Source organism: Schistocerca gregaria, chromosome X, assembly GCF_023897955.1.
Source record: "Schistocerca gregaria isolate iqSchGreg1 chromosome X, iqSchGreg1.2, whole genome shotgun sequence".
Taxonomy (NCBI): domain Eukaryota; kingdom Metazoa; phylum Arthropoda; class Insecta; order Orthoptera; family Acrididae; genus Schistocerca; species Schistocerca gregaria.
This window is the reverse complement of record NC_064931.1, coordinates 219762733-219784529: the sequence shown is the minus strand read 5'-3', so window position 1 is coordinate 219784529 and position 21797 is coordinate 219762733. Positions and strand designations below refer to the sequence as shown.

The 21797-nt window shown below is 40.0% G+C and overlaps 1 protein-coding gene across 3 annotated transcripts in view; it reads right to left on the bottom strand.

Annotated features, from left to right (window-relative positions):
* Positions 1 to 21797, bottom strand: part of LOC126297774 (KICSTOR complex protein SZT2-like) — a 710838-nt gene that overhangs the window by 230636 nt on the left and 458405 nt on the right. For all 3 annotated transcript variants that reach the window (XM_049988949.1, XM_049988951.1, XM_049988950.1), the window contains exons 28-30: positions 18952 to 19183; positions 18775 to 18856; positions 7328 to 7513 (exon numbers count right to left, since the gene is read on the bottom strand). In XM_049988949.1, the coding sequence (XP_049844906.1) occupies positions 7328 to 7513; positions 18775 to 18856; positions 18952 to 19183 (500 nt within the window). The remainder of the gene's footprint in view (positions 1 to 7327; positions 7514 to 18774; positions 18857 to 18951; positions 19184 to 21797) is intronic.

Below are 21797 nucleotides of genomic sequence, written 5' to 3'. Positions count from 1 at the left end.
AAATTCACATGAAAATAAACATAGGTACACAAAGCATGTTATTACTCATAAATTAAATGCTGTTTCTTGTCACTTGTCACAAAAAACTCTGCAACCTTTCTTCATTGTGATCACTGCTCTCTCTGGCAGTAGACAACATCCAACAGATATTTTAAGAGAAGAAAAATTTCTTTTGTCAACTTCCTTGTCACTGTTCTCTCCTGTATTCTACTGCTTTCACAGAGGGTTGAGATTTCTTATCAATTACATTCACATGTTTATTCCTCTTCTTAAATTTTGTCAGTCGTTACTTTTCAAATAAACATTCATTATTCATACTTCTTGAACAAACCAACACTATATCAGAAACTTAAGTAGTTAAATTTTAACTTTAGGTACATCTCATGCAAAATGTACTGTTTTCACTAGAGAGGAGGGGAAAAGAGATGCAACAAGTCAGCTACATGACTTGTTTGATCATACACTTGCATGCTGACCAGTTACAAATCACAAAATATCGATGTAGATACCATACTTTGTCAATGTCCACATTAAAACTGACACACAAATTTAATACTGAAGTAAAACATTTGGCAACTATACTAACAATGCTACCAGTGTTCGTAGACTCATTTCTTGAACACAAAAGACTTTCTCACGAGAAATGTGTTGACTTAAATTAAAAATTAGTTTTTCCACCAGTCAGACATTCCACTGGGAAAATTATCAAAGACTTTTGTGGATGCATGCTGAGCTCACAATTGGAAACTGCAAATATATTGAGAAACATCACAGAAACTGCAGGTGATGACTTCTGATTAAGATAACTGGTGTTGGTATTTTCTTGCTTCTAAGTTGATTCATATCTGATCCACTATTTTTTATTCTTTCTGCAGGGTGCTTGAGAAATAGCATAGTGTTCCTTTTTCTTGAAAATAATGCATCAAATATTTTTTGGGCAAAATGTGCTTTTGACAATAGATAAGGGCAAACTAAATGGTAAGGTTTACATTGTTTGGAATATGCTGGAAAAAGGTACAAACAAACTCAACTGCAAAATACACACTGGACTTGCATTTGGAAGGATGGCAGTCATCCACATTTAGGTTTTTTTACAATTTCTCTAAAGTGCTTAGGGCAAAATGCAGGGATGGATGCTGTGAAAGAAAATGGCCAATTTCATTCCTTATCCTACTTGAATCTGTGTATGTTGTCTGGCTCTAATAATATCACAGTGAACGGAGCATTAAACTCTTATCTTGCTTCCTTTTCCCCTTGATATATAAATCTCAGCCCCTCTTTCCACATGAAGAACAGCAAGAAGAGTATCTAGGCAAACGTAAATAGCATCTAGATAAACTTACTGGTAGTGATTTATGTCATTGTCACATTAATTTGTGATGAAAAGTTAAATGACAATGATTAATTTGTATTTCTACAACACACACTGTCCAAGTTGTTAGAAGACATTCCACTTACAACACAGGATAAATGCCCAATATGAGATATTTCTATTTGGTGGCTATGCATACATTAAATCAATTTTTTTCTGGTTGAGAGATTGGCAGTGGGGTGTCAGTTAGCCACTATGATCACCAGAATTACCTCAGTCGTATCCTACAATGACAGACAACATAGAAAAGTAGAATTTGTGAAACATGCTGATCATTCCCAGATGTACAGTGACTTCAGGTTCTCAAAGTGCACATCAGGCATAATTATATTTAGAACAAGCATTGTGATCACCTATTTCCATACACCTACACATGAAAACACGTTCTTCTCTAATATTTTTTCTAAGTGTTAAACTGGCAAATAAAGTTTATTCAGTGTCAAAAGTATAAGAAAAAGTGCTCCCTTCATCGTAACATTAAACAGCACATTCCTTGTTCAGTCCAATTCCTTTTTGTTTCCTTAAACATTGTTCAGATTGTCACATCCAGGTATAGTTTTTGAAATCACATCAGAGCAACATAAAATACAAAAATGGTTCAATTTTGACAACTATTCAATGGTGCTAATGTTGTACCATGCTAGAATTTGAAATTGTAAGGCTGGGTTCTTTTTCCCCATTTTCCATCAGTTTCCAGGTAATGTAAGCATCACCGTTCAATTTGTCCTTCCCAGCATGCCTAAAACTCATTTTACTTGTAAAAGATCGAAAGCATGATTTTTAAGAAAATGGGCTAGTTCTGTAGGTCTGAAACATCTCATATATAAACCAACAACCTGCTTGGGATATAAGCCTTATGGTAGGACACTGTTCCAACTCAGGACCAATCAACTAGAGTGGTAATATATATTTCTCTCTCTTACAGGAACCACAGGAATGACAAATTTTTGTCTAAATTGCACCACCACGAGCCAAGGACAGGCTCGTCATTCCAGTGTCAGCGTCAACTGTTCCAACTCCTGTGATATATGAATAAGTACTAATGAATCCAGGCTCTAAAATTAAGACATAGCACACTGTCTTTATAAAGATTTATGCTGGGTTAAAATGTTACACCAGACAAGTTTCAAACGCAGACCCCCAACTTTCATGGATAGTGCTGTAACATTACAGAAGTGGGCATGAGTGCCACACTCAAAAATGTTGGCTACATTTAAAAGGCCACACTAGCCTCACTGAGCAAGTGACAAGTGGCTTCACCATAGCTAGTTGATGCAGCAGGCAGTTATGAAATGTTAGGAGGTGGACAGATGGACAATGGATCGCATGAGCTTCTGGCTGCTTTGTGCTTGCAGAAAGTAGTACGCTAAAAACAAGATCGCAGCAACCATTTATGTTACATTCCATCTACATAGCTAGAAAAAAATCTCTTAGAGATGAGTAAGGTAATATAAGCTGCTTAATTGTAAGATAAAAACTGTAAAAGTTATAGCATGCCAAATTAGGCAAACAGAAATTAAGGTATCAAGATCAACTGTTGATAAACATTGTGAAGTTACAGAGCCATGCAATATCTTAAACTGAAGACATCAACAAGAACTACTATGTATTAAAGTATCAAATCAAATGTTCATATGATGTGGACATGCAAGCTGAAATAATATGAAATAAACCTTAAATACATCAGTGACACAACAGAGACAGTAATACTTATATAAGGCAGCCAGTACTCCTTAGACTGTCCCTACCCTGAGCCTGTGGCATCAACATATTGTAAGGTAGTGTAGTTTAGTTGGGTAAAATTACTGTTTAATTATAAAGCATGTCAGAAACTTTGTATATGATATTTTCAGTGTGTTTAGAGGTGATAAAAAGAAACTTTCTTGTGACAAAAATGCACAGGAGCACTGTTTCCCCACTGGGGTCCACGAAAGTTCTGACACTATTGAAGTTCAGAGATGGTTTTCAAACTGCCATGTGATGAATATTGTTTGAGTACTGATGAATGCCTAACACTCTCAAAACAACCAGCTGTTTCATGAGTAATGGCTGCAGCTTCAAGCAAATGAGCAATCAGCTCTTTTGGAGTGCCTATCAGTATCTCATACACCAAACACTTCATCTCCCCCTACAAAAATAAATCCATAGCAGGTCAGAAACATTTCAACAACAATATTCATCATATGGTAGTTCAAACACCTCTCTGAACATCACTAATGTTATAACCATCATGGATACCTACCGAGGAAATGATGCACCTGTGAAATTTGTGTCACACAAAAATGTGTTTCTTCTGATTACTTTACAATTTTGCATATATAGCATTTTACCTCCTATATATGCATAAATTGATAGATGATTGATACACAATGATAAAAGAGACAATAAATTGAACAATACCATCAGACAGCTTGCTAAGACAATACTACAACATATCCTATTTGTATCAGTAGCATTATTGAAATACACATTTCTATTGTGTAATTCAGATCAGTGTTACTAAAAATTATGTTTATTTGCATTTTATTCGAATGTATTAGTATTACTGGATTCAGAAATGCTCACAACTGGTTCAGCATATCAACTTGGATAACTCTAATAAGTAATGTTCTGGAAGTGAGTAAATTCCTTATGAGTAAATGTAGACCGCTCACCAAATAGAAGAAACATTGAGTTGTTCACACACACACACACACACACACACACACACACACACACACACACACACGCGCACGAAGGAGTGGAGGGCAAGAATATGGAAACATTCAAAACACAACACATTGCCATGCATTCTATGGTGTAGGCATTCCATTTATATCCAAAACAGCTTCCAGTCATCTTGGAATGGATAAATACAGGGCCTGTATGGTTTTCAAGGGAATCTCATACCATTCTTCCTGCAAAATAGTGGCAAGTTCAGGTAATGATGATGGAGATGGATGGCAATCACACACCCTTCTCTCCAAAGTTGACCACAAAGGCTCAATAACATTGATATCTGGTGACTGTGGTGGCCAGGGGAGATGCGATATTTATCTTTGTGCTTACAGAACCAGTCCTGGATAATGCAAGCTGGGTGATAAGAGTTATCTTGGAACACAGAGTCAGCCAAAATTGCTTGCAGAGTAACCATGGGGCTCACAGTACTCCATGACATGGCTGTCCAAATCATCACTGAATCCCAGCCACAATTCGCTCTTGGAGGTAAACTGGGTAGATATTTGGAAGAGTGTGAAGCAATACTCATCTGACCAAATGACATTCATCCATTGCTCCGTAGTCCAGGTTTTATGGCTTTGGTACAACATTTTCATTTCAAAGGGAATTGCATCACTGATAAGTGGTTTTGTAATTGCAGCTTGCCCTGAAATCCCCTGTTTATGGAGCTTTCTTCCTGTTGTTTTGGTACTGATGGGGTTTACAAGTGTGACATTTATTTCTGCAGTGACTTTTACAGCTCTTGTCCACTTATTGTTTGTTAAAATCCCCATCAATGATGATCTGTCACACTCACTCAACACACACTTCTGTCTGTGTTGTGAAATAGCAGATGATGTTCTTCCACTTTCCCTGTATGTGGTATAAATCTCTGATATGGTTCCTCCTGAAGCACCAAACACTTCAACTATCAAGCATCCATCATACGAGCACCAACGGTTTGCCCATGTTTGAAGTCATTTAGCTCTGGCATAATGCTCTCACAACTACACAGAAAACTGTTCTGGCCATGACTGTCCCTTGCAACATACTGAGGACATTGCATGGGTTTTGTTTGAGGTCAAATACAACAGCACAACCTGCAGGCTTGGCTAACATCTGCATTTATGTTCAAGCATGCTTTTCTTGCAGTGTTTTCATATTTTTGTCCAATCCCTGTACCTGTACACCTTCATTGTGCCTGCTGGACATATGCCAGGACAGCAATTCAGCAGGTGTAATGGGGTGAGGGGTAGTGCAGGATGTAGAAAGGGGTGGGAAGCAGGATAAGGGTTTGGGGACAGGTAGCTAGCAGTTCAGAGGGTGTAACAGATGTGCAGGAAAGCAATGTGGGAGGGACAATTGCTAGGTGCACAACCTAGGCATGCAAAACTGGGGCACTGCAGCCACTGAGTTCAGGCAGCACACAACAGATATAATGTGGAGCTGTGAATTGGTAGGAGGTGACAAGGCATACGAAGGAGAAACTGTTGGAAAGAAGATGTGTGGCAGTGGGATAGAGGAGACTGAGGTCAGGAGGATTATGGGAGCAAAGGATGTGTTAAAGAAAAGCTGGTACTGGAAGGAAGGATCCAGATGACACGGATTGTGAAGCAGCCATTAAACTGAGGCATGCTGTGCTCAGCAATGTGTTGTGCAGCTGGATGGTCAGCTCTTTTCTTGGTCACGATTTGGTGGTGGCCATTCGTTCTATCTACGTGTCCCAACCCATCATCCTACTTCCCATCTCATTCTGCCTCTATCCACCCCACCCTACAGGACCTGTAACCCCTGCACACCTACCAAACTGCAATCCCAGCACTGTGCACCCAGCTAGCATAATTTAGGTGCATAAGTGTGTGTGTGTGTGTGTGTGTGTGTGTGTGTGTGTTTATACTATAGCTCATCAAATAAGCTCTTCCAAGAGATAGAAGAGTTTTCATTCTTTTCTGTATGCCTGTCAATGACCCCACACCTCTGCTACTCAGTGTGGGATCTCATTAACTGCAAAAGTATTTAAAAATGGATAAATTTATATCCATGGGGTAGCTATATGTTCAGTACAATTTTAATGATGGGCATTACTAAAAAGCTTTTCTGCACATGCTGACAATGAGAGTACAAAAGTCCTGGTGCCCAACGAACCTGCTCATAATTATGCAGTCATAGGCAACAGAACTGTGTCACTTTTTTGAAGATCTGGACTCTAATTCTGGGAAGTGGTATGCCACACTGCTATGGTGATGGAGAGATTAGGCAGTGAGCATCTAATGCACAATTTGAGTGCAGCCTCATGCTGTTGTTTTGAATGACATGACTTATAATTAAGCTTAATTATGTGCTGACTTCACACGTTGGAACTTTAACAACTTGCATTAAGTTGGAGCATCATTAATACTTGGTGAAATAAACCACTACTGTGAATTTTATTTACCATACATCAGCAATTTGTTTAAGTGTTGCAGAGCTTTTTGTATGAACTCACATACATGACACAGTACCTCATATGCTCATGATAGCTACACTGTAATTTGTCAAATCTATGCACCTGCCCCCTTCTCCATTGCCAACACAAAATAACAAGGCCAGATAACATTTTTAAAAGGAGTGCAAACTCATCATGGTCCTCATCCAACTGAACTATCCATGGCTGCCTCAAGAACTGACTCAAAACTTCAATGAGCTATTACTGCCCTAAAGTAAGAGATTGCAATCCAGAACACTACTGATGTTTCGGTATATTTGGAAGCCAGAATCCTGAGAGTTAACACTGTTATGATAGAAAGATCTTACTTCTTACAGCATGGTCTTTGAACTACTTCACAGTCAGGCTGTACCCAAGCACATATTATCTGAAATGGTTCCTGGTTTGACCATTTAACAAATACTTTACCAAATTAGCAAGAATGGTACATAATCCAAAGCCATCTAGCTAAGAAAAGTCTCTCAGGAGTCAGTGTCAGTGGGGTGGAGCAAGTTAACAGATAATGAATAAGTTCAAGAGTACATTCTGTATCATAACAACCAGACATCTTATTTTAGTACATAATGGTTACATTAATTTCTAATTGCATGACACTATTATAATTGAATTTGTCTGAATCTAAAATTTTTATCATTTATTTGTGCCACTGACAGATAAACATATATCAAATTTTATTTTGTTTTCCCTTTACCCTTCATGTCACAGCAGTCTTCTATTAGAAAGTGTACAATATATTGTAAAATTCAAAGAGTTTTACTTGTATCTGGAATTACCTGAATGAACCTCTCAAGACTTTGACTTGGCCCAAAGACAAACTGTAAAGGAACTTTTTCAAGCAAGCAACTTGAACGACCGAGTGAACTTCCCACATGCTTTGCAACAAACTCCAAAGTCTCCTCTCGAATAGGAAATACATCGAGCAGGAATGTTGCTCTCCAATCACGCAGCAACCATTCAATCTGTAAGGAAGAATTACAGTTTAAAAAATGTTCATATATATTAGTCTAATGATAAAGTTTTCAGAGGAAGAACAAAGTTAATTACGGTATTTAAGGTACAAAAATGTTTTAACTTCCTTGCATAAAAAATTATGAACATTCCTGAAAACATATGAACCTCTTTCACTGCATTTGTGCTGATGTCTTATTCACAGACCTGACTCCATAATATCCACTTCACAGCAGGTTAGAGGAAAACAATAGGAACTCAGTATTTACATACTGCTTCCAATGCACACTGACTGAATATGTTGTTGGCTTGGACCTATTATTAAGGAGGTTGGTCATTATGTTTATGTATCAGAAGCCTTATTTACTGCCTATCTTCTGAACATGTAAATAACTTGTGTTATAAACATGGTACAGGAAAGCCTATGATACAATATAAATGAATGGAAACAATAAAGCTAACAAATTACTAAATAGTGGAGGTGATTAATGGTTGAAACAAGAATGAAAACATTGCTACCCATGTCTCAGAGCAAACTACAGAACACAAACTGAATTTTAAACTCTTCTTAACTTCTTGTCAAAATCATGTTGTACCACCATCACAAATTAATGATAGCAACTATAAACATTTTCATACAAGCTGGTGGTGGTATAACTTGATTTTTATTTTTGACAAAAATGTGTAATCTGTAGGAGCACCAGCTACTGAGAGTACTTCTCATTACTATTGAGAGCATAATACACAGAGTACTAGTTCAATCTGACAACAAGGAGAAGGCAACAGCCCATGAATTTGTTGAGATACCAGAAATTTTGTGATTGAGGGAACAACAAGACATGTAAATCTGGCTGGCTGGAAGGGAATTTGAATCTATTCCTTCCTACTGTGAGTCCACTGTCTTAATGGTTGTGACACTTCACTTACTTGAAGGAGGAGAGGGAGATTAGCGTTCAACACCCTATTGATAACAAGGTGATAGAGATGAAGCACAAGCTCAGATTAGGGATGGACGGAGAAGGAAATCAGCCATGCCCTTTCAAAGGAACCATTCCAGCACTTGCCTTACATGAATTAGGGAAATCATGGAAAACCACTTAGTTGAGAAATCATTCAAAACCACTTAGTTGACTGCAAAAAGAAGTTGTAGAAAAAGTCTTACATAGAAACTCATTGATGTTTATAAACCTAAACATTTTACATCTTCAAAGTGAAAATGTAAGCAGAAACATGTTAACAACATTTAACATATTTGCTTCACAATTAATCTAAATAAAGTTTTATTTATGATTCAATTATACACTGAGCTGAAAAAAGTCATGAGAGAGCAATATGCACATGTACAGATGGCAGTAGTATCATGTACACCAGGTATGGAAGTGCAGTGCTGTGGTGGGGGAGTCATTTGTACTCAGATGATTCATGTGAAAAGGTTTCCGATGTGATTGTGGCCACAAAGTGGGAATTAACAGACTTTGAACATGGGATGGCATCTGAAGCTAGACGCATGGGACAGTCAGTTTCAGAAATCATTAGGGAATTCCAAAATTCTGAGATCCACAGTGTCAAGACCTACTGAGAGTACCAAATTTCAGGTATTACCTCTCAACATACAATGCAGTGGCCGACAGCCTACACTTAACGACTGAGAGAAGTGTGCTTGCATAGAGTCCTCAGTGCTAACAGACAAGTAACACTGCATTAAATAATCATAGATATCAATGTAGGACATACAATGATGAATACAGCTGTTAGGACAGTACAGCGAAATGTGACATTAATGGGCTACAGCAGTGTCTTTGGTAACAGCACAACATCGCCTTTCTCCTGGACTCATGACCATATACGTAGAATCGTTGATGACTGGAAAACTGTGACCTGGTCAGATGAGTCTCAATCTCAGTTGGCAAGAGATGACAGTAGTGTTAAAGTGTGGTGCAGATCCACAAAGCCAAGGATCCAAGTTGTCAACAAGGCACTGTGCACGCTGGTGATGGCTCCATAACTGTGTGGGCTCTGTTTGGGTTGAGTGGACTAGGTCATCTTGTCCAAATGAACTGATCACTGCCTGGAAATGGTTATGTTCAGATACTTAGACACCATTTGCCACCATTCATAGACTTCATGTTCCTAAACAACAATTTAATGTTTACAGATGACAATGCGCCATGTCACTGGACTGCAATCACTCGCGTTATGTTTGAAGAAAATTCTAGACAATTTGAGCAAAGGATATGGCCACCCAGATTGTCAAAAATTAATCAAATCGAATATTTACGGGACATATTCGAGAGGTCAGGTCATTCACAAACTGCTGCACTGGCAAGACCTTTGCAATTACAGGCAACTATAGAGGCAGCAAGGCTCATAATTACTTCAAGGGCTTCCAACAACTTGTTGAATCCATGACTTTTGTCAACTAAGTGTGTGCTTTTTACAAAACTGTCCTTTAGCAATTTTCAATCAGTGATCCTCATAATTTATAACAGATTTCTCACCAACTGAATACAAAGGTTCATTTTATTTATTAGGAGTGTTTTCTGTTCTCTTCAAACACCACAATACGAGAGAAAAAAAAATGATAAACTTTCATAACTCAAATGTGTCATAAAGCTGAGTATCAATCGCATATAACTGTAATCCTTGAAATATTCACAGAACTAGCATACGAGGGAACAAAGGATCAATCAATGGAGTTTGATATATGTTCTGTGAAAATGTTGAATATTCACTGTCTGATTTATTGTTTGCATCTTGATATATTACTTTCTTTTCCTTGATAAAAATGATTATAATTATACACTAAATTAGTGCGGATAGTTATATGTCGATAGTAAGTTCGCCTACATAATTGGTAACACTGATTTTTAAAAAAATAGTTCTGTGGTGGAAAAATATTTTTCACATCCTGTGAAATGTAATTTTAACATGAAGGACACACATAAACTGTTACATGCCATCAGCAGTGAGATCCAGCACCTCCAGCAAGAGGTTGCGCTTCTGGAGCTTTCTTCATTCATGACAGCAATCAATTAATGCAGTGCCACAACTAAATCTGAACTCAGACTGACTGTAATCATCTGTGATGGGTTTCCCCGCAATGCCAGGTAGCGACATCAATCCAGACATAATTCGGACATATTAAACTGGCAATTAGAACCTGGAGCTATGGGCAAAGACTTTTGTATTGGACATTACTTTGTACCCACCTCACCATTGATCCTAGCTTGATCTCAAAATGGATTTAGTTACTCATTGCACTAAACTATTTTATTAAATGCTTAAAGAAGTGCTGCACCATGAAAAAAGATGGAGACAAAAACCCATCAGAGTTTTGGAGTCATTTACATGCTTGGTTGGCACTAGTGTGGTTTCTGATGATTTGTTATTACATACCTGGCAATCTGGTAACAACAGCTGTCTTCACAGGTACAGATAGCTTTGAGTGTGCATGAAGGGCAACCTTTATGTAAGTTACTGCAAGCTGCTGCCAGGGCACACAGAACGCTATATTCAACTGCTGTGGCGGCCACAGCATCAACAGTTACCAACGTTCTAGTCAAATACAACCAAAACCACCAAGCTCAATGGAGGACACAATGACTCACTGTGCCACTACCTCATTCTGACATTCACTGAGCATAGCCAAAGTACACCAAAGTCTATGCGGCACAGTTGAGACAGTGACCAAGCTATAATAGGCATTACACCTACAGACTGACCCTAATTAAAGGTCATGTTCACAATGCTGTGTTCGTCAATCCCAGATGGCAGCCAATCCCAAGATAGCTCTACTAACATTGGCCTGTATCATAGACATTTTGGATCTTAAGATACAAAGTGTACACAGCTGTGCCACTTCCCAAACAGCAAACAGCACATTCCAGTCACAACACACAGGATAAAGTACTCAAATGGACTATAGAAATGGATAAAACTGTACATAATCTACAGGTGAGCCTTGCAGAAGCAGTGCCACTCACCCAACCTGTGGTCAACACCACCAACGGCCATTGTTGTACACAGCAGGCAAAGAGCAATTGGTGCCACTCAACACCAGAATGTCGACAATCACTGTTAGCTGTTACGTTATTTTTTCAAAAAAATTACAACCAGGCCAAAGAAAATGAAGCACTTATACAGAGAGCTGTTGATGATACACAAGTGCGTGAGGCATGTTTCCCATGAGACTGTGGCTAAAGCACGTCGAGGTGCTGGGTGGCAGTTCTAAAGGATGGTGTGAATCTGACAACGAAAGCCACAGCCCTATACTTTGCTACAGTTTGCAAAAGTAGAATTTGACAGTGTCCACAACTTGGCACATCCAGGGATAAGTCCCATGACTAAATTATTAACCGACCATTTTGTGTGACTGTCAACAAAAAAAGACACTCAGGCCTGGCTCGTGCATGGCTTCAATGCCAGCAGTGCAAGGATGGAATGCCATGTTCAAGCAGAGATTGGATATTTCCCTGTGTTTCCAATGAGGTTTGGTCAAATACAAACCAACTTCATGGGCACTCTGCTGCCTTAAGAAGATTACAAGTATCTATTCATGGCAACTGAGGATGTGCAAAAGATGGGCAGAAGCTGTTCCAGACACAGACATACCTGCTGAGATGATTGCAAAAACATTCACTGCAAATTGGTTAGTGCACTTCAGCTGTCGTCTCCACATTACAACACCATCTACAACAGCATTTTCACAATGTCCACATTACAGACGCAGACGTATATCATGCATTATTTTTGTCATAAATTTCTTCCACCTGGTATCAGGTGTTGTGGCAGTTGGCCTCAGCACAGCAACCTTCCTAGTTATTGCTTGACACCTTATGATCATTGTTGTCTTCCAATTATCACTGTCGCACATGTTATGGCTGCTAAAGTCGAATTTTATCAATGCAAGAAGCAGCCGCATCAGTTTTACCACACGTGGGCTGTGACCCTCCCCCCCTTCCCCCCATGGCCTTAGTCACAAGTGCCATTTTATCACATAGAAGTCAAAGGAGTGATATGCAGATGTCTTGGTTTGCGATGTTATCATCCAGTCCATCCCGGACAAGGACATCTGACAATGAGCCCTCCAGTTAGAGAATAACCACTGACAACATTATTTCAATTGCCCAGCTATATGAGGTCTCATAAGCTACTGGTCAGCAAATGGGAACCTAGAGCGATGTAACGGCAGTACAGGATGTCCCAGCTGTGCCCACTGCATCGAGGGAGGACATCATCATGGTGGTGGATGCCAGTGGATCACGCGGCTCCTGCACAGTGTGAATACAACATTCCATTCGCTGCTCGCTGCTCCCTGTTACCATCATGTGCATCATGTTACACCAAACATAACACATCAGTGTGTCCCCAGCCTCAGGCCTTCTGCCATAAGTGTCAGTAAACAGGCCACATTGGGGTAGTCTGCCACTCAGTTTTACAGAATGCAGCATCACAGACCATGGATGCTGATATTTGAGAAATGTTGTAGTCAGGGCCATTTACCTATCATGATTCCAACAAGCTTTTTATCAGTCTTTTTGTTCTCTTGTGACTGTTGCTCCTGAAGGTAAACATGGTGTGGCAGTTTCCCTGCTTAATGCCCAAACATATTGAGACCTCAGCTACCCACAGTTGTTACCAGTAAGCAGGCGCCTCAGGGGATACAGTTAACAGCAATTCCTCTTGCTTGGCCAATTCATGGTGGATGTCACCTGTAAATCAGTGTCTCAACCTATTACCTTTATTGTTGCCCATGACGGTACTTCAGAAAACCTTTTTGGGTTTAATGCCTTTCAGGCTTTTGGCTTTTCAGTCACAGACCCCATATAGTTCATATCTGCCAAGGGCCCTTATCAGTCTTTTGAATCTCTGTGCCCAGAATTTCAGGATATCTTTGCAGAGGGCCTAGCATATGTCGCAGTCATAACCCACATAACCTATAAGCAGTCAGCTTATCCTAGATTTTTTGTGCCAGGCAGATTTTCCTGACCCTCTGCTCTCAAGTCATGGTAAAGCTGGATCAGCTTACCTCTCTTAGGCTTGTGGTTGCCATTTCCTCTAGTGAATGGGTCACACCCCTTGTCATCATTAAGAAACTCTCTGGTAAATTGTGCCTTTGCAGTGACCTTAAGACCATCATGAATTCACAGTCCATGATCAGCACATACCAACTGCCATGTCCTGATGAACTGTTCACACACTTAGCAGGGGGTCAATTCTTCTCCAAACTTGATCTTTCCACAGCATATCACCAGTTTGCCCTGGATGATGAATCCAAGTGTATCATAGTCATTAACATGTCTTTTGGTCTTTATGAATACCATCAGCTGATGTCTGGGGTGGCAAGTGCCCCAGCAATTTTTCAGCACTATTTGAAACACGTCATGTTCAATATTTTTCACTGTTTCAACTATCTGGATGACATCGTCATCACAGAACATACTTTGAATGACCACCTGCACAACCACCAGGCCCTCTTTCAAAAACTTTGGGATGCAGGTCTGTGTTGCATTCTGCAGAATTCCAAATTTTTCCAGCCACTTCTTGAGTATCTGGACCATGTCATCTCAAGGCAGGATGTCCAATCCATGGAGTGCCCTGCCAGGACAATTGCAGACTTTCCATTTCACTAGTCATTGTGTGAACTGCAGGTTTTATTTATGTAAAATTGCCTGTTACCACTGGTTCATTCACTATCATGGACCCACTGAGTCTCCTTCAACACAAAGGTACTGCCTTTGTCTGGTCTCTGGCATGTGATCAGGCCATCACCATGCTGCAGGAACACCTCCGGTTGGCACCGTATCTAGCTACCCTTGATCCCAACAAAACATTGCTTTCGGCTATGGATGCCTCACAGCAAAGCACGGAGGAAGTCCTCAGGCATCAGAAAGCAGATGGCTTGGAGTAGGCACTAACAATTGTATCCAAACCCCTCAGTCTAGCACAGGTCCAGTACTCTCAGTTTGAGATGACAGCTCTCGCCATTGTGTATGCGGTCACCAAATTACACATTTTCTTGTATGGTGCCAAATTCCCAGTAATTATGGACCAGAAGCCCTTAATTTCATTATTTAGTCTCTCCACCTGGGCTCACAGGTTGCAGTGGTGAGCTTTGTTCTTCTCCAAATACAACTGTGACATTCATTTTTGCCCCATGGGATACCATGCCAACACAGACACCTTTTCCCAGCCTCTCATTTGCCCGGACGCCCAGTTCAATTGGGTGTAGCTCGTGTTTTAATTTGGATGTCACCTCCCACCAAGCGGTAGATAGTTTCGGATAACTAGTGCCCGAGTCACCAAGGCAACAGCAGCAGACACCATCCTCAGGCAAGTAGTCTGCCTTGTCCAACAGCATTGGTCTTCTTGTCCTCTGAACCACTCATCCAATTCACTTCGCAACTACTTAGTCATGGCCATTGTCTCTCGGTCTTAGATCGGGTCCTCCTCATCTCCATGGATGATGCAGCTCCCTGGGTGGTCTTTCCAGGAGTTTGCAGCAAGAGGTGTTACAGCTGAAGGGCACTGGAGCACTTCCCGCACCAAAGCCTTGGTTCACAGACATATTTATTCTGCCTCAGCACTGACCAAGAACTGGAACACTTGGTTGTTGCATATCTCCAGTGTGATAGTGAACAGGTGGCTCCCAGGTCATCATTCTCTCCATGGACTCCAGAAACCCAGCCCTACGAATGCACCCACATTGATTTTGCAGGTCTGTTTTTGAATGCATTCTAACTGATCGTCATCAACACATTTTTGCATTTTCCATATATGGCCCGGTGTCCCTTGGTCACTACTGTGGTTGGTATTCAAACTCTATCCATTTTTTTTTTTCTGTGGAAGGTCTTTCAATAATCCTTGTTTTTGATAATGGACACCAGTTCCTATCTCAAACGTTTCTGTGTGGAGTCAAACATTTGTCATGTTCAAACCCCTCCGTTCCACCCACAAGGGGGAGGTCAAGAGCACGGTGTGCTTCTTTAACAACCAGATGAAAAAAATCTGCAAGATTTTCCCACTGAAGAAGGGTTAAATTTTTTCTGACAGCCTACCAGATGACTCCTATTGGTCCTTGTAGCCCAGCAGAGTTACTCCAGGGGGGCAAACAAAGGATACTGCTCCACCTCCTCCATCTTGGATTCTGCCCACCATTTAATTCCAGAGCACCAGGCTTTATGCTAGAGATGGAAGTCTGGGTACATAGTTTTGGTCAGTGTCCCTCCTCGAAACCGTCAGTCATTGTGCGCCAGAATGGCCACTGTGTCTACACCCTCCAGACAGGGGATCAGTAGGTCTAGTACCACCAAAATCAGCTCCGCATGCAAGTGAGCACCCTCCCCTACCCACCCCCTCCCCCATCCCAGCTGCAACACCACCTTTGGTGGTAACGTGGTCACTGGGAACAGCCTATGTGTGAGGCTTCCGGTCTCCTCTTCCAGTTACAGTAGTGACTATGACTTGGCAGCCTCTGGCAGCAGCTCCATTGGTGCTCCAGCTGGTTCACTGTCACATGTCACAGGAGATGCGGCAGTGTCGCTCCGTCTTCCATACCACCATCGGATATTGCTGTGGATTCCAACTTGGACTGCCCATCGCCAGTTCTGTAATTTCATGTTGTGATGGGGAGGGGGAGGGGGAGTGGGTGGGGGATGGGAATGGGGAGGGAGAGGCATTGGAACTCTCTTTGCACTGGCCAATTTCACCATATACCCAGGTCTCCAGCGACTTAGGGTTGCTTGCTCCTCTTGCCTCCTGGGCCTCCATGAATGTGGATGCCATCTCTACATCACAGCTGTCTGCAACTCACCCTGGGGATCAGCAAACCTCTGCTCGCCAAAGAGTGGAATGGTGCAATGACCCACATAGATCCACACCCAAGATTCAGGCAAGCAGTCATAAAGCACACCGCAGAACTTAGCAGACACAGCTAGAAGTTCGACAACCATCAGAAGCTTCCACTCACGAATCCATGTGCAACCTCTTGTGTGCACACCTTACCATCCGGCTGACAGCTTTTAGAGACAGGCCTGGCCAGATGTAACTCAGTTACATGCTTATCTCTTCATATGTGTTGTCAAACTGTTGCTGTGAGCTACTCTGTGGCTAGTGTACCCATTATAATAAGTTGTTTTTCTAGACTTAATAAAGTTGATGTGTCAGTCATTGTGTAATGTTCTCTTGTGGGAATACAACAATCTGAGAACTGCACCACTGCCAGACCAGGTGGAACTACCACTAGTGGTGCATCAAATTTAGGAACATTTGACAAAGATCCAATGGCCACCTGTTTTATAAGATGGTGAACATCAGATTTTAGGACACTAAGCATTGGTGCACTGCTTCTAGGTCATGCTTCACAATGATTTACTTTAAGCCCCTCTTCAGCCCCCATATACCATACCTTTCAAAGTGTTGTGATGTGGGATCAACACATAAAACAGATTGCAAAATGACAAATGTTACAAAGCATCTATCGAGAGAGTTAAACCAGTGTTTGTGTCATACTATCATCATCTTTGGACAGTAAGCTGACAACCATGGTTACACAACACTGTGCCACACTCATGCAGGGTCACTGTCCAGCTGCTCATCATTGATCACACTTTCGAATGCACCTATGGCTGCATGGCTGCACCACTGCCACAAACAACCCTCTGCACAAGAGCCGGATGGTAATTTAAGTTGAAGTACTCCCATATTCTGGGTGCTCCACATTTTTTTTTGGGGGGGGGGGGGGGGGGGCTGCATGGGAATAAATGATCAATCAATCCAGCAATCCAGTATACATGTTCTGTCTCATTTATTATTCATATGTTGATATGGTATTTTCTTTTCCTCAACAAAAGTGATTATCATTATATGTGATATTGGCATTTATATGTGTGTACATATAAATGTGTATACATTAAGTTCAGCTAACTTATGTTAGTGATTAATAGGGGATATCAAAATGACTTAATTGCCTATGACTTGAGCTTGATAGTGTCCTCAAGGTTTTTTTTATCTCATTACATGAAATAGAGTCATCAGAGAGGCACATAACACCATTCCACTGTTTTCTACATAACATACCCATATATTTGACTAAATTTTGTCATCTTATCCAAGGGTTAAATATTCACATGTTATAATACTTGTCAATGTCCAAAAAAGGACTGTACACATATAGTACTGTTAAGGTGTTTTATCATGCGAAGCAGAGCCATAAAATTAGAGAGGAACATAACATCATTCCATTATTTGTACATAAAATACAAGTACATTCCATTAGTTTTTGTCATCTTAAAATTTATAAGAGTTGATAATGTCTCAAAATGCATTATATAGACAACATAAGCATTTACGTATGTTCATAAATATGTGCTCCCAAAACATAAAAATTGTAAAATGACGATATTCTTTCAAAGTCTCAGATCAATATTAATAAGATAATATAAAAAAGAAAAAGTGTGTACAAGAAAGATGTATGCAGGATCATAACTGAGACTTCTCATTGTGCTTTGGCATAGTGTAGTGTGCAGACTTTCAAAGTTAAAGGTTGTTGGTATAACCAATTGCCCAAGTCAATGTAATGCAATGCAATTTTTTATTCTGGTCCAAGCTGCTGGAGATGGTGGTCATGTGTGTATGAGGTGTGCTTGCTTCTGTGTGTGTGTGTGTGTGTGTGTGTGTGTGTGTGTGTGTGTGTGTGTGTGTGTGTGTGTGTGTGTGTGTGTGTGTTTTCATTTCTGAAGAAGGCTTTGGCTGAAAACTAAATGCTTAACAGTCTTTTCATTGTACCTGTCTGCAACTCATTGTACCATCTTTACGGTTACAGTACTCTATCTTTTTCCTAATAATGTTAATGGAATTATGTTATGTTCCCGTCTAATTTTATGGTTCTGTTTCACGTAATGTCCATAAGACAACTAGAGGACACTGAATAGCCCAAAATAACACAATTTTGTTATCCTATGTTGATCACAAACCTAAGTACTTTAGTTTCACTGCATATGATATATGGGCCTCAAGATATGTTAATTAACTGAAATTGCAAGGGTTATAAAGGGCGTATTTTAATTTATATTCCACTTTATGGCATATTTGAGTTATGTAAGCAAAAAAACTTACAAAGAACCTTTGTAATATAGACAGCAGAAAACTGTTAGATAAAACTACATGTTTCTAAAAATAAGGAACTATTTTCACATATTTTTTTCAAATATTTTCACACATAAAGAAGGAATGTTAACAAAGATAACACTGAATTCATACAAAAGCGTTTTACCTCTTCAACAGATGTTGCAACAGCTTTATGTTGATAATCAGGAAGATGCTGCAAAAAGTCAGCCGCAGACCCCGAAACATACCTGTAAGAGAAAGAATTTGTTTTCAGAAGCAAGCTAGTTAATTAGCTGTTTTTAATAATTACAAGAACTGTACAAATAAAATATTTCTGACATACTGATGATTTGATGTAAGACTGCTGTGTGTAGATCTGACAGGTGAATTAGTTCCATCTGTTGGCACTGGAGATGAACTGCAGAATGAGGTACTTCTCATTTCAGTTAATGTCTTCTCTGAAGTAACAAATTCCACAGTGGGTGGCAAAGTTAGGCAAAACACATCCAATGTTACCTGTAGGCCACTGACATTTATGTCTGCATCTGGATTTTCCAAGCACTCCATTAGTTCACCTGCCGGACACAATATTTTTTATTAAGTACCGTTATACATAGAGTAAACATAATCAAAGTACCATAGCTCTGAAAGGAAGTCATAATATGTTTTTTAGTTTTTTTACAATATGTATAATTACATGACTTGGATTATCAGTAAGTTTTACATTATTACGCTTGTGTATATTATTAACACAGCTGTCTTCAACATGGTATTCTCTTAAATCTGAATCTTTAAGATGTGATCTTAGTAGTACACAGTAGGGCATATCTAAATGCTCCACTGCTTATAATTGTTTTCAAACATTTCTTCATGTCATTGTTTCAGACTGCTGAATAAATAGTTATAATAGGAATGCTCTTCATGTCATCATTTCAGAAATATATCACATTCTCTTCTAAATGGATTTACTTCATTTCTTCTCTCTGTGAGAAATTATTTTCACTTACATTTTGAAAAAGTGCTTACATCAATTCTTTCAAAGTTTCCATATCATATTACTTCGGGTCATTCAGCATATTACCCACAGTTACGAAAACATTGGTGCATATTGTTCATGAAGATTAGATTAGATTTACTTTCATTCAATTGATCCGTATTGAGGTGGTCCTCCAGGATGAAGAAAATGTCAGAGAAACAATAATACATGACAAATATTTACAACTCAAACATATAAGCTAATGTACCATGCCAAAGATCCCAAGTGGAATGATCGTCATATTTTTAATAAAGACGATATGAAAGAATCATTTTTACAACCACTAATGCACCGAATTTAAAATAAAAAAAGTTTTTTTTTAATTTATAAGGTAATAAACGTGTAATAGAACTACACTACTGGCCATTAAAATTGCTACACCACGAAGATGACATGCTACAGATGCGAAATTTAACCGACAGGAAGAAGATGCTGTGATATGCAGATGATAAGCTTTTCAGAGCATTCGCGCCAGTGGCAACACCTACAACATGCTGATATGAGGAAAGCAAACACATACACAAACAGCAGTTGGCCGGCGTTGGCTGGTGAAACGTTGTTGTGATGCCTTGTGCAAGGAGGAGAAATGCGTACCATCAAGTTTCTGACTTTGACAAAGGTCGGATTGCAGCCTATCAAGATTACAGTTTATCATACGTGACATTGCTGCTCGCGCTGGTCGAGATCCAATGACTGTTTGCAGAATATGGAATCGGTGGGTTCAGGAGGATAATACGGAATGCCATACTGGATCCCAACGGCCTCGTATCACTAGCAGTTGAGATGACAGGCATCTTATCTGCATGGCTGTAACGGATCGTGCAGCCACAGCTCGATCCCTGAGTCAACAGATGGGGACGTTTGCAAGACAACAACCATCTGCATGAACTGTGTGACGATGTTTGCAGCAGCATGGACTATCAGCTCGAAGACCATAGCTGTGGTTACCTTTACAGCTGCATCACAGACAGGAGCGCCTGCGATGGTGTACTCAACGACAAACCTGAGTGCACGAATGGCAAAACGTCATTTTTTTGGATGAATCCAGGTTCTGTTTACAGCATCATGATGGTTGCATTCGTGTTTGGTGACATTGCGGTGAATGCTCATTGGAAGCGTGTATTCATCATCGCCATACTGGCGTATCACCCTGCATGATGGAATGGGTGCCATTGGTTACATATCTCGGTCTCATCTTGTTCACATTGACGGCACTTTGAACAGTGGATGTTACATTTCAGATCTGTTACAACCCGTGGCTCTACCCTTCATTCGATCCCTGCAAAACCCTACATTCCAGAAGGATAATGCACGACCGCAGGTCGCAGGTCCTGTACAGGCCTTTATGGTTACAGGAAGTATTCGACTGCTGCCCTGGCCAGCACATTCTCCAGATATCTCATCAATTGAAAATGTCTGGTTAATGGTGGCTGTTGGCCACCAATAAATCCTTTAGGCTTCTCTAAACTGAATTTCATTGGTTGTTAAGCATTTTATGGCTGCTGGCAAGTTATTGAAAATGTGTGTTCCTGAATAATGCACACCTTTTTGTACAAGAGTAAGTGACTTTAAATCCTTGCGAAGATTATTCTTATTTCTAGTATTGAGTACATGAATTGAGCTGTTGGTTTGAAAAAGTGATATATTTTTAATGACAAATTTCATTAAGGAATAAATATAGTGGGAAGCTGTAGTTAGTATCCCTAGTTCCCTAAAAAGGCTTCTGCACGATGTTCTTGAGTTCACTCCACACATAACTCTTACTGCACGTTTTTTGTGCCCAGAAAACTGTAGCTTGGCTTGATGAATTACCCAAGAAAATAATCCCATATGACATTATGGAATGAAAGTAAGCATAGTACGCCAGCTTTTTTCATTTTTATATCCCCTATGTCTGACACAATTCGCATTGCAAATAGAGATTTGTTAAGACACTTCAGCAGTTCTGTGGCGTGCTCCTCCCAGTTGAATTTATTACGAAGCTGTAATCCCAAGAATTTAACACTGTCCACTTCTTCTATCTGCTTGTCACCGTATGTTTGGCATATACTTGTGGGACAACCCTAACAAGTTCTGAACTGCATGTAGTGTGTTTTTTCAAAGTTTGATAATAAAGAATTGGCTAGGAACCAGAGATTAATGTCCACAAATAT